A 16,712-nucleotide genomic window follows, 5' to 3' on the forward strand; every position below is an offset into this window, starting at 1 on the left:
TAGTTATAGATAACAGGTTTAGTTATATATAACAGGTTTAGTTATAGATAACAGGCTGTATAACAGGTTTAGTTATAGATAACAGGTTTAGTTATAGATAACAGGCTGGTTTAGTTATAGATAACAGGCTGTATGATATAACAGGTTTAGTTATAGATAACAGGCTGTATGATATAACAGGTTTAGTTATAGATAACAGGTTTAGTTATAGATAACAGGTTTGTTATGATATAACAGGTTTTTATAGATAACAGGTTTAGTTATAGATAACAGTCTGTATGATATAACAGGTTTAGTTATAGATAACAGGTTTAGTTATATAGATAACAGGTTTAGTTATAGATAACACTGTTATTGATATAACAGGTTTAGTTATAGATAACAGGCTGTATGATATAACAGGTTTAGTTATAGATAACAGGTTTAGTTATAGATAACAGGCTGTATGATATAACAGGTTTAGTTATAGATAACAGGCTGTATGATATAACAGGTTTAGTTATAGATAACAGGTTTAGTTATAGATAACAGGCTGTATGATATAACAGGTTTAGTTATAGATAACAGGTTTAGTATAGATATATATAACAGGGCGCTATAGTGGCGTGATCCTAGATAACAGGCTGTATCAACTACATCAAGGCGGTGTAGTAGTAGGTTCATGCTTACAACATCCGCAGTTATATATAGGCCCTGCCTACACAGGAAGTTATAGCGCAGGTATTATTCCAGGCACTTGTCATCTCCCATCTGGATTACTAATAGGTTGGCTGGGCTCCCTAGTGCCATTAAAGTATACAACTCATATAATGCCGCAGCCCGTCTGGTGTTAACCTTAGTTCTCTCACGTACCCCGCTACCGTTATTCCACTGGCTTAGTTGAAGCTATCCGCTACAAGACCATGGTATTGCCTAACGGAGCTGTGAGGGGAACGGCACCTCAGTACCTCCAGGCTCTGATCAGGCCCTACACCCAAACAAGGGCACTGCGTTCATCCACCTCTGGCCTGCTCGCCTCCCTTCCACTGAGGAAGTACAGTTGGCTCAGCCCAGTCAAAACTGTTACGCTATCTGGCTACCTATGGTGGAACAAACTCCCTCACGACGCCAGGACAGCGGAGTCAATCACCACCTTCCGGAGACACCTGAAACCCCACCTCTTAAAGGAAGACCTAGGATAGGATAAGTAATCCTTCTCACCCCCCTAAAAAGATTTAGATGCACTATTGTAAAGTGGCTGTTCCACTGGATGTCATAAGGTGTATGCACCAATTTGTAAGTCGCTCTGGACAAGAGCGTCTGCTAAATGACTTAAATGTAAATGTAAATGTATACCGGTATATAATATATTGGTAGTATTATTATTACTATTACACTATTTCTACCTATTATTTTGACCTAGTAGTGACAATATCATTTACTGCATAAATGTGTTTCATTCGGTAAAATCATCTGTAATTACTGCATATACTGTAAAGTGTTTATGCTCTACAGTATGTGTGGTCTTCTCTGTTGGGTGTAATTAATTTAACGGATGACTGGGTCACCGATAGGACACACACGGAGTGACACCATGGCCCTCCGGCTAGACTTGCCACACGTACTGAACCGTCCCAGCCCCTGCACTGCCACACTGCTGCATGGCCAGCCGGTCATAACTCACCGAGGCCTGATGACAGCCTGGATGTCATCTCGTGTCAAATGGAGGCCAGCCGGTCATAACTCACCGAGGCCTGATGACAGCCTGGATGTCATCTCGTGTCAAATGGAGGCCAGCCGGTCATAACTCACCGAGGCCTGATGACAGCCTGGATGTCATCTCGTGTCAAATGGAGGCCAGCCGGTCATAACTCACCGAGGCCTGATGACAGCCTGGATGTCATCTCGTGTCAAATGGATAAATGGCTCTCTGTTAGAGCTACAGTTAGGTTGGGGGTTTTCAGTTTTCACTCAGCGGTATGGCCTGCTGTTCTACTGTTGATCTCAGGCGGGCGGGCGGGCGGGCGGGCGGGCAGGCGGGCGGGCGGGCGGGCGGGCGGGCAGGCGGGCACAGAGGCAGGCAGGCTAACAGGCAGGTTATAACAGGCAGGCAGGCAGAGGAGAGTTATAACATCTGTAGACTAACAGAGGAGAGTTATAACATCTGTAGACTAACAGAGGATATAGTTATAACATCTGTAGACTAACAGAGGAGAGTTATAACATCTGTAGACTAACAGAGGATATAGTTATAACATCTGTAGACTAACAGAGCGGAGTTATAACATCTGTAGACTAACAGAGGATATAGTTATAACATCTGTAGACTAACAGAGGATATAGTTATAACATCTGTAGACTAACAGAGGAGAGTTATAACATCTGTAGACTAACAGAGCGGAGTTATAACATCTGTAGACTAACAGAGGATATAGTTATAACATCTGTAGACTAACAGAGGAGAGTTATAACATCTGTAGACTAACAGAGGAGAGTTATAACATCTGTAGACTAACAGAGGAGAGTTATAACATCTGTAGACTAACAGAGGATATAGTTATAACATCTGTAGACTAACAGAGCGGAGTTATAACATCTGTAGACTAACAGAGGATATAGTTATAACATCTGTAGACTAACAGAGGATATAGTTATAACATCTGTAGACTAACAGAGGATATAGTTATAACATCTGTAGACTAACAGAGCGGAGTTATAACATCTGTAGACTAACAGAGGATATAGTTATAACATCTGTAGACTAACAGAGGATATAGTTATAACATCTGTAGACTAACAGAGGATATAGTTATAACATCTGTAGACTAACAGAGGAGAGTTATAACATCTGTAGACTAACAGAGGATATAGTTATAACATCTGTAGACTAACAGAGGATATAGTTATAACATCTGTAGACTAACAGAGGATATAGTTATAACATCTGTAGACTAACAGAGGATATAGTTATAACATCTGTAGACTAACAGAGGAGAGTTATAACATCTGTAGACTAACAGAGGATATAGTTATAACATCTGTAGACTAACAGAGGATAGAGTTATAACATCTGTAGACTAACAGAGGATACAGTTATAACATCTGTAGACTAACAGAGGATCTGCCTTGTTTACCTTGTTCAGGGTTAGCAAGTTACTAGTCCAATTTTACCTTGTAGACTCCCGAATAGTTCAACCTCTTAGACTAACAGAGGATCACAGTCCCTATATCATTAGTAACAGAGGATATCAGTTCTAACCACTAGGCAGAGGATACACTTGCCTTCCCTCCCTCCCTAAATCCCCCCTCCTCCTCCCTCCCTCCCTCCCTCCCTCCCTAACCTCCCATATAGTTACACCCTCCCTCCCTCCCACCTCCCATTATACTCTGTAAGCTGTTGTTTGTCTAGCCATGCATACAGTCCACTCCTCCCTCCCTCCCTCCCTCCCTCCCTCCCAGACCCTCCCTCCCTCCCTCCTCCCTCCCTCCTCCTCCCACCTCCCATTAGTCACCCCCTCCCTCCCCCCCTCCCATTAGTCACACCCTCCCTCCCTCCCTCCCTCCCTCCCTCCCTCCCATTAGTCACACCCTCCCTCCCTCCCTCCCTCCTCCCTCCCTCCCTCCCTCCCTCCCCTCCCTCCCTCCCTCCCTCCATCCCTCCCATTAGTCCCTCCCTCCCTCCCCCTCCCATTAGTACATCTGTAATCCTAGCCCATACAGTACATTGGATCCCTTAGTCACACCTCCCTCCCTCCTCCCTCCCTCCCTCCCTCCCTCCCTCCCTCCCTCCCTCCCTCCCCCCTCCCAGTCCCTCCCCTCCCTCCCTCCCCTCCCTCCCATTAGTCCCTCCCTCCCTCCCTGCCTCCCATTAGTCCCTCCCTCCCTCCCTCCTCCCATTAGTCCTCTCCCTCCCTCCCTCCCTCCCTCCCCCTCCCTCCCTGTTGTTTACCTAGCCATGCATCGGGTCCATTCTCCTCTTAGTCACACCCTCCCTCCCTCCCTCCCTCCCTCCCTCCCTCCCTCCCTCCCTCCCTCCCTCCCATTAGTCCCTCCCTCCCTCCCACCCTCCCTCCCTCCCTTAAATAAAGGTCCCTCCCTCCCCCTCCCATTAGTCACATCCCTGAATGTTTGTCTAGCCATGCTCCCTCTGTAGTCACACCCTCCCTCCCTCCCTCCCCTCCTCCCTCCCATTAGTCCCACCCTCCCCCTCCCTCCTCCCATTAGTCACACCCCTGTCTAGCCATGCATACAGTACATTGGATCCCTCCCTCCACCCTCCTCCCTCCCTCCCTCCCTCCTCCCATTAGTCACACCCTCCCTCCCTCCCTCCTCCCTCCCCCCCTCCCATTAGTCCCACCCTCCCTCCCTCCCTCCTCCCATTAGTCACACCCTGTAAGCTGTTGTTTGTCCCTCCCTCCCTCCCTCCACACCCTCCCTCCCTCCCTCCTCCCTCCCTCCCTCCCTCCCTCCCTCCCTCCCTCCTCCCATTAGTCCCTCCCTCCCTCCCTCCCCCTCCCTCCCTCCCTCCTCCTCCCATTAGTCCCTCCCTCCCTCCCTCCCTCCCTCCCTCCCTCCCTCCCACCTCCCATTAGTACTCCTCTAGCCTCCCTCCTCCCATTAGTCACACCCTCCCTCCCTCCCTCCCTCCCTCCCTCCCTCCTCCCATTAGTCACACCCTCCCTCCCTCCCTCCTCCCATTAGTCACACCCTCCCTCCCTCCCCTCCTCCCATTAGTCACACCCTCCCTCCCTCCCTCCCTCCTCCCATTAGTCCCTCCCTCCCTCCCTCCCTCCCTCCCCCTCCCTCCCTCCCTCCCTCCTCCCATTAGTCCCTCCCTCCCCCTCCCACCTCCCATTAGTACTCTGTAATCTGTTGTTTGTCCCTCCCTCCCATTAGTCACACCCTCCCTCCCTCCCTCCCCCCTCCCTCCCTCCCCCTCCCTCCCTCCTCCCATTAGTCACACCCTCCCTCCCTCCCTCCTCCCATTAGTCCCTCCCTCCCTCCCCCTCCCTCCTCCCTCCCTCCCTCCCCTCCCTCCCTCCTCCCATTAGTCCCTCCCTCCCTCCCTCCCTCCCTCCCTCCCTCCCTCCCACCTCCCATTAGTGTTTGTCACACCCTCCCTCCCTCCCTCCCTCCCATTAGTCTCCCTCCCTCCCTCCCTCCTCCCTCCTCCCTCCCTCCTCCCTCCCTCCCTCCCATCCCTCCCACCCACCCTCCCTCCCTCCTCCCTCCCTCCCTCCCACCTCCCATTAGTACTCACCCTCCCTCCCTCCATGCCTCCCATTGGATCCTCTTAGTCACACCCTCCCTCCCTCCCTCCCTCCCTCCCTCCCTCCCTCCCTCCCTCCCTCCCTCCCTCCCTCCCATTAGTCCCACCCTCCCTCCCTCCCTCCTCCCATTAGTACTCACCCTCCCTCCCTCCCACCTCCCATTAGTCACACCCTCCCTCCCTCCCTCCCTCCCTCCCTCCTCCCATTAGTCACACCCTCCCTCCCCCCCCCTCCCTCCTCCCATTAGTCCACCCTCCCTCCCTCCCTCCTCCCATTAGTCCCTGTCCTGTTGTTTGTCTAGCCATGCCAGTACCTCCCTGTAGTCACACCCTCCCCCCTCCCCCTCCCTCCCTCCCTCCCCCCTCCCTCCTCCCATTAGTCCCACCCTCCCTCCCTCCCCCCCTCCCTCCCTCCTCCCATTAGTCCCTCCCTCCCTCCCTCCCTCCCTCCCATTAGTCCCACCCTCCCTCCCTCCCTCCCTCCCTCCCTCCCTCCCTCCCTCCCTCCCTCCCTCCCTCCCACCTCCCATTAGTCACACCCTCCTGTTGTTTCCCTCCCTCCCTCCTCTTAGTCACACCCTCCCTCCCTCCCCCTCCCTCCCACTCCTCCCTCCCTCCCTCCCTCCCTAGTCCCTCCCTCCCTCCCTCTCCCTCCCTCCCTCCCTCCCTCCCTCCCTCCCTCCTCCCATTAGTCCCTCCCTCCCTCCCTCCCACCTCCCATTAGTCCCTCTGTAAGCTGTTGTTTGTCTAGCCATCCCTCCCTCCTCCCCTGTAGTCACACCCCCTCCCTCCCTCCCTCCCTCCCTCCCTCCCTCCTCCCATTAGTCCCTCCCTCCCTCCCTCCCACCTCCCATTAGTACTCTGTAAGCTGTTCCCTAGCCATGCATACAGTACATTGGATCCTCTGTAGTCACACCCTCCCTCCCTCCCTCCCTCCCATTCCCTCCCACCCTCCCTCCCTCCCCCTCCCTCCCTCCCTCCCTCCCTCCCTCCCTCCCTCCCTCCCACCTCCCATTAGTACTCTGTAAGCTGTTTGTCCCTCCATACAGTACATTGGATCCTCTTAGTCACACCCCCTCCCTCCCTCCCACCTCCCCTCCCTCCCTCCCTCCTCCCCCTCCCTCCCTCCCTCCCTCCCATTAGTCCCTCCCTCCCTCCCTCCCTCCTCCCATTAGTCCCTCCCTCCCTCCCTCCTCCCTCCTCCCATTAGTCCCTCCCTCCCTCCCTCCCTCCCTCCCTCCCTCCCTCCCTCCCTCCCTCCCACCTCCCATTAGTACTCTGTAAGCTGTTGTTTGTCTAGCCATGCCTCCCATTGGATCCTCTTAGTCACACCCTCCCTCCCTCCCTCCCCTCCCTCCCACCCTCCCTCCCCTCCCTCCCTCCCTCCCTCCCTCCCTCCCTCCCTCCCTCCCTCCCTCCTCCCATTAGTCCCTCCCTCCCTCCCTCCCACCTCCCATTAGTACTCTGTAAGCTGTTGTTTGTCTAGCCATGCATACAGTACATTGGATCCCCTGTAGTCACACCCTCCCTCCCTCCCTCCTCCCTCCCTCCCTCCCTCCCTCCCTCCCTCCCTCCCTCCTCCCTCCCTCCTCCCATTAGTCCCTCCCTCCCTCCCTCCCACCTCCCATTAGTACTCTGTAAGCTGTTGTTTCATGCATACAGTACATTGGATCCTCTGTAGTCACACCCTCCCTCCCTCCCTCCCTCCCTCCCTCCCTCCCTCCCCTCCCACCCTCCCTCCCTCCCTCCTCCCATTAGTCCCTCCCTCCCTCCCCTCCCTCCCTCCCCTCCTCCCTCCCTCCCTCCCTCCCTCCCTCCCTCCCTCCCTCCCACCTCCCATTAGTACTCTGTAAGCTGTTGTTTGTCTAGCCATGCATACAGTACTCCTCTGTAGTCACACCTCCTCCCTCCCTCCCTCCCTCCCTCCCTCCCATTAGTCCCACCCTCCTCCCTCCCTCCTCCCATTAGTACTCTGTAAGCTGTTGTTTGTCTAGCCATGCATACAGTACTCACACCTCCCTCCCTCCCTCCCCCTCCTCCCATTAGTCACCCTCCCTCCCTCCCTCCCTCCTCCCTCCCTCCTCCCATTAGTCCCACCCTCCCTCCCTCCCTCCTCCCATTAGTACTCTGTAAGCTGTTGTTTGTCTAGCCATGCATACAGTACCCTCTGTAGTCCTCCCTCCCCTCCCTCCTCCCTCCCTCCCACCCTCCCTCCCTCCCTCCCTCCCTCCCTCCCTCCCTCCTCCCTCCTCCCTCCCTCCCATTAGTCCCTCCCTCCCTCCCTCCCTCCCCCCTCCCTCCCTCCCTCCCTCCCTCCCTCCCTCCCTCCCTCCCTCCCCTCCCTCCCTCCCTCCCATTAGTCCCTCCCTCCCTCCCTCCCTCCCTCCCTCCCTCCCTCCCTCCCTCCCTCCCACCTCCCATTAGTACTCTGTAAGCTGTTGTTTGTCTAGCCATGCATACAGTACATTGGATCCTCTGTAGTCACACCCTCCCTCCCTCCCTCCCACCCTCCCTCCCTCCTCCTCCCTCCCTCCCTCCCTCCCTCCCTCCCTCCCTCCTCCCATTAGTCCCTCCCTCCCTCCCTCCCACCTCCCATTAGTACCTGTAAGCTGTTGTTTGTCTAGCCATGCATACAGTACATTGATCCCCTGTAGTCACCCTCCCTCCCTCCCTCCCTCCCTCCCTCCCTCCCTCCCTCCCTCCTCCCATTAGTCCCTCCCTCCCACCTCCCATTAGTACTCTGTAAGCTGTTGTTTGTCTAGCCATGCATACAGTACATTGGATCCTCTGTAGTCACACCCTCCCTCCCTCCCTCCCTCCCTCCCTCCCTCCCTCCCTCCCACCTCCCATTAGTACTCTGTAAGCTGTTGTTTGTCTAGCCATGCATACAGTACATAGATCCTCTGTAGTCACACCCTCCCTCCCTCCCTCCCTCCCTCCCTCCCTCCCTCCCTCCTCCCATTAGTCCCTCCCTCCCTCCCTCCCTCCCTCCTCCCATTAGTCCCTCCCTCCCTCCCTCCCTCCCTCCCTCCCTCCCTCCCTCCCTCCCTCCCTCCCACCTCCCATTAGTACTCTGTAAGCTGTTGTTTGTCTAGCCATGCATACAGTACATTGGATCCTCTGTAGTCACCCTCCCTCCCTCCCTCCCTCCCTCCCACCCTGGTCCCTCCCTCCCTCCCTCCCTCCCTCCCTCCCTCCCTCCCTCCTCCCTCCCTCCCTCCTGGTAAAGTCCCTCCCTCCCTCCCTCCCACCTCCCATTTACTCTGTAAGCTGTTGTTTGTCTAGCCATGCATACAGTACATTGATCCCCTGTAGTCACACCCTCCCTTCCCTCCCTCCCTCCCTACAACCCTCCCTCCCTCCCTCCCTCCTCCCATTAGTCCCTCCCTCCCTCCCTCCCACCTCCCATTAGTACTCTGTAAGCTGTTGTTTGTCTAGCCTGCATACAGTACATTGGATCCTCTGTAGTCATGACTTTCCCTCCTCCCTACTCCCTACCCTCCCTCCTCCCTCCCTCCCTCCCTCCCTCCCTCCCTCCCACCTCCCATTAGTACTCTGTAAGCTGTTGTTTGTCTAGCCATGCATACAGTACATTGGATCCTCTGTAGTCACACCCTCCCTCCCTCCCTCCCTCCCTTCCCTCCCTCCCTCCCTCCCTCCCTCCCTCCTCCCATTAGTCCCTCCCTTCCCTCCCACCTCCCATTAGTACTCTGTAAGCTGTTGTTTGTCTAGCCATGCATACAGTACATTGAATCCTCTGTAGTCACACCCTCCCTCCCTCCCTCCCTCCTCCCTCCCTCCCTCCCACCCTCCCTACTGAATACCCTGTCCCTCCCTCCCTCCCTCCCTCCCTCCCTCCCTCCCTCCCTCCCTCCCCCTCCCTCCCACCTCCCATTAGTACTCTGAATAAGCTGTTGTTTGTCTAGCCATGCATACAGTACATTGATCCTCTGTAGTCACACCTCCCTCCCTCCCTTCCCTCCCTCCCTCCCTCCCACCCTCCCTCCCCTCCCTCCCTCCCTCCCTCCCTCCCACCCTCCCTCCCTCCCTCCTCCCTCCCACCCTCCCTCCCTCCCAAGCTGTTGTTTGTCTAGCCATGCATACAGTACATTGGATCCTCTGTAGTCACACCCTCCCTCCCTCCCTCCTCCCTCCCTCCCCCCACCCTACTCCCTCCCTCCCTCCCTTTCCCTCCCTCCCTCCCTCCCCTCCCTCCCTCCCACCTCCCATTAGTACTCTGTAAGCTGTTGTTTGTCTAGCCATGCATACAGTACATTGGATCCTCTGTAGTCACACCCTCCCTCCCTCCCTCCCTCCCTCCCACCTCCCATTAGTCACACCCTCCCTCCCTCCCTCCCTCCCTCCCTCCTCCCATTAGTCACACCCTCCCTCCCTCCCTCCCTCCCTCCCTCCCTCCCCCTCCCACCTCCCATTAGTCACACCTCCCTCCCCTCCCTCCCTCCCTCCCTCCTCCCATTAGTCACACCCTCCCTCCCTCCCTCCCTCCCACCTCCCATTAGTCACACCCTCCCTCCCTCCCTCCCTCCCTCCCTCCCACCTCCCATTAGTCACACCCTCCCTCCCTCCCTCCCACCTCCCTCCCTCCCTCCCTCCCTCCCTCCCTCCCTCCCTCCTCCCATTAGTCACACCCCCCCTCCCTCCCTCCCTCCCTCCTCCCATTAGTCACACCCTCCCTCCCTCCCTCCCTCCCACCTCCCATTAGTCACACCCTCCCTCCCTCCCTCCCTCCCTCCCTCCTCCCATTAGTCACACCCTCCCTCCCTCCCTCCCCCTCCTCCCTCCCTCCTCCCACTTTAGTGTCACACCCTCCCTCCCCCCCTCCCTCCCTCCCTCCCTCCTCCCTCCTCCCATTAGTCACACCCTCCCTCCCTCCTCCCATTAGTCACACCCTCCCTCCTCCCTCCCTCCCCCTCCCTCCCTCCCTCCCCCTCCCTCCCTCCCTCCCTCCTCCCATTAGTCACACCCTCCCTCCTCCCTCCCTCCCTCCCTCCCTCCCTCCCTCCCTCCCTCCCTCCCTCCCTCCCTCCCTCCCTCCCTCCCTCCTCCCATTAGTCACACCCTCCCTCCCTCCCTCCCTCCCTCCCTCCCTCCCTCCCTCCCACCTCCCATTAGTCACACCTCCCTCCCTCCCTCCCTCCCTCCTCCCTCCCTCCCTCCTCCCTCCCATTAGTCACACCCCCTCCCTCCCTCCCTCCCTCCCTCCCTCCCTCCCTCCCTCCTCCCTCCCTCCCACCTCCCATTAGTCACACCCTCCCTCCCTCCCTCCCTCCCTCCCACCTCCCATTAGTCACACCCTCCCTCCCTCCCTCCCTCCCTCCCTCCCTCCTCCCTCCCTCCCTCCCTCCCTCCCTCCTCCCATTAGTCACACCCTCCCTCCCTCCCTCCCTCCTCCCATTACCCTCCCTCCCTCCCTCCCTCCCTCCCTCCCTCCTCCCTCCTCCCATTAGTCACACCCTCCCTCCCTCCCTCCCTCCCTCCTCCCTCCCTCCCTCCTCCTCCTCCCATTAGTCACTCCCTCCCTCCCTCCCTCCCTCCCTCCCTCCCTCCCTCCCTCCCTCCCTCCCTCCCTCCTCCCATTAGTCACACCCTCCTCCTCCCTCCCTCCCTCCTCCCATTAGTCACACCCTCCCCCTCCCTCCCTCCCTCCCTCCCTCCCTCCCTCCCTCCCTCCCTCCCACCTCCCATTAGTCACACCCTCCCTCCCTCCCTCCCTCCCTCCCTCCTCCCATTAGTCACACCCTCCCTCCCTCCCTCCCTCCCACCTCCCATTAGTCACACCCTCCCTCCCTCCCTCCCTCCCACCTCCCATTAGTCACACCCTCCCTCCCTCCCTCCCTCCTCCCATTAGTCACACCCTCCCTCCCTCCTCCTCCCCCTCCCTCCCTCCCTCCCTCCCTCCCACCTCCCATTAGTCACACCCTCCCTCCCTCCCTCCCTCCCTCCCCCACCTCCCATTAGTCACACCCTCCCTCCCTCCCTCCCTCCCTCCCTCCCTCCCTCCCTCCCTCCCTCCTCCCATTAGTCACACCCTCCCTCCCTCCCTCCTCCCATTAGTCACACCCTCCCTCCCTCCCTCCCTCCCTCTCCCACCCTCCCATTAGTACTCTGTAAGCTGTTGTTTGTCTAGCCATGCATACAGTACATTGGATCCCTCTGTAGTCACACCCTCCCTCCCACCCTCCCTCCCTCCCTCCCTCCCTCCCTCCCTCCCTCCCTCCCTCCTCCCTCCCTCCCTCCTCCCATTAGTACTCTGTAAGCTGTTGTTTGTCTAGCCATGCATACAGTACATTGGAGCCTCTGTAGTGGTCCGTTCTGGTGCAGGGCTATTTGTGGTTGGCGTGCCTGGAGCAGCACCTGTCAGTCAGTGTTAAAGTGGTGGGAGAGACTCAATATGACCCCAAATAAACCCGTGGGTTACTAGGGGGGACACGTACTATGTAGTATGATTTAGAGCCAGTGGGAACTCCTCTGCATGTAGGCTAGATATCAAGTCAGGAGGGGTCAGAAGACACGTACTATGAAGTATGACTTAGAGCCAGTGGGAACTCCTCTACATGTAGGCTAGATATCAAGTCAGGAGGGGTCAGAAGACACATACTATGTAGTATGACTTAGAGCCAGTGGGAACTCCTCTGCATGTAGGCTAGATATCAAGTCAGGAGGGGTCAGAAGACACGTACTATGTAGTATGACTTAGAGCCAGTGGGAACTCCTCTGCATGTAGGCTAGATATCAAGTCAGGAGGGGTCAGAAGACACATACTATGAAGTATGACTTAGAGCCAGTGGGAACTCCTCTGCATGTAGGCTAGATATCAAGTCAGGAGGGGTCAGAAGACACATACTATGAAGTATGACTTAGAGCCAGTGGGAACTCCTCTACATGTAGGCTAGATATCAAGTCAAATCAAACTTTATCTGTCACATGTGTTGAATGCAACAAGTGTCGACTTTACCGTGAAATGCTGAATACAACACGTGTCGACTTTACCGTGAAATACTGAATACAACAAGTGTAGACTTTACCGTGAAATACTGAATACAACACGTGTAGACTTTACCGTGAAATACTGAATACAACACGTGTAGACTTTACCGTGAAATACTGAATACAACAAGTGTAGACTTTACCGTGAAATACTGAATACAACACGTGTCGACTTTACCGTGAAATACTGAATACAACAAGTGTAGACTTTACCGTGAAATACTGAATACAACACGTGTAGACTTTACCGTGAAATATTATATTCCACGTATTTACAAGCCCGTATTTAACCAACAGTGCAGTTCAAGAAAGAGTTAAGAAAATAATTACCAAGTAGACTAAAATAAAAAGTAACAATAAAATAACAATAATGAGGCTCTATACAGGGGGTATCTGTACTGAGTCAGTGTTGCAGGGGTACAGGTTAGTGGAGGTCATTTCTACATGTAGGTTGGGGTGAAGTGACTATGCATAGATAATAAACAGCAAGTACCAGCAGTGTACAAAATCAGAAGACCCGACGTGACCTCCAATCTCTACAACCTACTGTAACAATGGATCTCCCTCATCTAAAGTGACAGCACAGTATGAATCCTGGAGGCATAACATCAACTCTTTCAGCATTTCAGAACACTGGCTAGAGTCCATCTGACAATGTGTTCTGAGTGGTTCTGCTGCTGGGCTGTGAGTGTCTGTGATGTCTGATGTCGCTCTGTCTGGTGTCTCTCCGTCCGTCCATCTCTCTCTGTTGGTCAATAAACTAGACATACAGAGAGGTCTGTTCAACTTGGGCTGTGAGTGTATGGAATGTCATGACAAGATATGACATGATAAGGTTTTCTCTAGTGAATGAGACTTCTCCCTCCCCCCCCTCTCTCTCTCCTCTCTCTCTCTCTCCTCTATGTCTCTCTCTCTCTCTCTCTCTCTCTCTCTCTCTCTGTCTCTCTCTCTCTCTCTCTCTCTCTCTCTCTCTCTCTCTCTCTCTCTCTCTCTCTCTGTCTCTCTCTCTCTCTCTCTTTCTCTCTCTCTCTCTCTCTCTCTCTCTCTCTCTCTCTCTCTCTCTCTCTCTCTCTCTCTCTCTCTCTCTCTCTCTCTCTCTCTCTCTCTCTCTGTCTCTCCGTCCGTCTCCCTCTCTCCCTGTCTATCTCTCTCTCTCTCTTTCTTTCTTTCTCTCTCTCCCTCTCTCTCTCTCTCTCTCTCTCTCTCTCTCTCTCTCTCTCTCTCTCTGTCCATCTCTCTCTCTCTCTCTCTCTCGCTTCTCTTTCTGTCCGTCCCCCTCTCTCCCTCTCTCTCTCTCTCTCTCTTTCTTTCTCTCTCTCTCTCTCTGTCCGTCTCTCTCTCTCGCGAGCTTTCTTTCCGTCCATCCATCCCTCTCTCTCTCCCTGTCTCTCTCTCTTTCTTTCTCTCTATTTCTCCCTCTATCTCTCTCTCTCTCTCTGTCAGTCTCTCTCTCTCTCTCTCTCTCTCTCTCTCTCTCTCTCTCTCTCTCTCTCTCTCTCTCTCTCTCTCTCTCTCTCTCTCTCTCTCTCTCTCTCTCTCTCTCTCTCTCTCTCTCTCTCTCTCTCGCTTTCTCTCCATTCGTCCCCTCTCTCTCCCTATCTCTCTCTCCCTGTCTCTCTCTTTCTTTCTCTCTCTTTCTCTAGGTTAGTAAGCTGGAGAGAGAGAAGAGCCATGAGGTGAGACATGAGCAACACAAGTCTACAGTGGTGGTGACTGAGCTGAAGGCCAAGCTCCACGAGGAGAAGACTAAGGAGCTCCAGGGGCTCAGGGAGACGCTGCTACGGACCCACGAGCTGGAGCTGATGAGGGTTATCAAGATCAAAGACGGAGAGATCCAAAGACTACAGGCGCTGGTTTATGCGCTGCGAGATGGATCCACAGACAAGGTACCATACAATACAACTTCATTGTCAAAATTGGTTATTCCCAACCCCCTGGACACCATTGATACATACACACAGGAGAGAATGGAGGCCCCTGGACACCACTGATACATACATACACAGGAGAGAATGGGAGCCCCCTGGACACCATTGATACATACATACACAGGAGAGAATGGGAGCCCCCTGGACACCACTGATACATACACACAGGAGAGAATGGAGCCCCTGGATACACACACACACTGAGGCCCCTACTGATACACACACACACAGGAGAGAATGAGGCCCCTCGCCCCCTGAGATGGTCATCCCACTGGACACTACTGATACACACACTCACAGGAGAGAATGGAGGCCCCTGGACACTACTGATACACACACACACAGGAGAGAATGTGAGCCCCCTGGACACCACTGATACACACACTCACAGGAGAGAATGGAGCCCCCTGGACACTACTGATACACACACACACAGGAGAGAATGGAGGCCCCTGGACACTACTGATACATACACACACACAGGAGAGAATGGGAGCCCCCTGGACACCACTGATACACACACACACAGGAGAGAATGGAGCCCCCTGGACACTACTGATACACACACACACAGGAGAGAATGGAGGCCCCTGGACACTACTGATACATACACACACAGGAGAGAATGGAGGCCCCTGGACACTACTGATACACACACACACAGGAGAGAATGGAGGCCCCTGGACACCACTGATACACACACACACAGGAGAGAATGTGAGCCCCCTGGACACCACTGATACACACACTCACAGGAGAGAATGTGAGCCCCCTGGACACCACTGATACACACACACACACAGGAGAGAATGGAGGCCCCTGGACACCACTGATACACACACACACAGGAGAGAATGGAGCCCCCTGGACACCACTGATACATACAACCACAGGAGAGAATGGAGCCCCTGGACACCACTGATACACACACACACACACACACACACAGGAGAGAATGGGAGCCCCTGGACACCACTGATACACACACACACAGGAGAGAATGGAGGCCCCTGGACACCACTGATACACACACACACAGGAGAGAATGGAGCCCCTGGACACCACTGATACACACACACACACACACACACACACACACACACACACACAGGAGAGAATGGGAGCCCCCTGGACACCACTGATACATACACACACAGGAGAGAATGGAGGCCCCTGGACACCACTGATACACACACACACAGGAGAGAATGTGAGCCCCCTGGACACCACTGATACACACACACACAGGAGAGAATGGAGGCCCCTGGACACCACTGATACACACACACACAGGAGAGAATGTGAGCCCCCTGGACACCACTGATACACACACACACAGGAGAGAATGGTCACCCTGGACACCACTGATACATACACACACAGGAGAGAATGGAGGCCCCTGGACACCACTGATACATACACACACAGGAGAGAATGGAGGCCCCTGGACACCACTGATACATACACACACAGGAGAGAATGTGAGCCCCTGGACACCACTGATACACACACACACAGGAGAGAATGGTCACCCTGGACACCACTGATACATACACACACAGGAGAGAATGGAGGCCCCTGGACACCACTGATACACACACACACAGGAGAGAATGGAGGCCCCTGGACACCACTGATACACACACACACAGGAGAGAATGGAGGCCCCTGGACACCACTGATACACACACACACAGGAGAGAATGGAGGCCCCTGGACACCACTGATACATATACAAACAGGAGAGAATGGAGGCCCCTGGACACCACTGATACACACACACACAGGAGAGAATGGAGGCCCCTGGACACCACTGATACATACACACACAGGACAGACTAGATACAGCACAGGTTCAGCTGCAGTGCAGCATCCTGGGAGATGTTTAGGTGGTAGTGGATTTTAGTAATGTTCTGATACAAGCAGCCAGACAGTAGCCAGTCCAGTCTAACAGGGAACCTACGGCGGACATTCTGGTTACTGGTCCACCACTCTAACCTCCGGGTCACCTACCCTCCCTGTCAGGTGAAGACGGCTCTGTTTGCAGAGGCGCGTGAGGAGGCCAGGCGTGGTTTTGAGGGGGACAGGAGCAGACTACAGCAGGAGATCTATGAGCTGAAAGGCATGAAGAGACAGATGGAGGAAGCTCTGAACTTGGCCGTCCAGGCAGACAAGACCAAGGCTGCTGAGATACGGTCCATTTATCATGTACACCAGGAGGAGATCACCCGCATCAAGAGGGAGTGTGAGAGGGAGATACGCAGACTGGTGAGAGGGATTTATACTCTTCATCACACACACATACATGCACAAGCACACACACACACACACATACACGCACAAACAAACACACACACACACACACACACGCACAAACACACACACACACGCACAGACACACACACACGCACAGACACACACACACACACACACACACAACACACACACACACACACACACACACACACACACACACACACACACACACACACACACACACACACACACACACACACACACACACACAC

General features: G+C 54.8%; 1 protein-coding gene across 1 annotated transcript in view; it reads left to right on the forward strand.

Moving 5' to 3' along the window:
• The window catches only part of LOC127919627 (janus kinase and microtubule-interacting protein 3-like), a gene marked incomplete at its 3' end in the record, with an annotated part of 50,300 nt that extends 33,809 nt beyond the window's left edge, over positions 1-16,491 (forward strand). The window contains exons 3-4 of the mRNA XM_052503369.1: positions 13,900-14,142; positions 16,210-16,491. Coding sequence (XP_052359329.1) covers positions 13,900-14,142; positions 16,210-16,491 — 525 coding nt within the window. The remainder of the gene's footprint in view (positions 1-13,899; positions 14,143-16,209) is intronic.
• Between the last annotated feature and the right edge of the window lie 221 nt (positions 16,492-16,712).

Source organism: Oncorhynchus keta, unplaced genomic scaffold, assembly GCF_023373465.1.
Source record: "Oncorhynchus keta strain PuntledgeMale-10-30-2019 unplaced genomic scaffold, Oket_V2 Un_contig_17269_pilon_pilon, whole genome shotgun sequence".
Taxonomy (NCBI): Eukaryota; Metazoa; Chordata; class Actinopteri; order Salmoniformes; family Salmonidae; genus Oncorhynchus; species Oncorhynchus keta.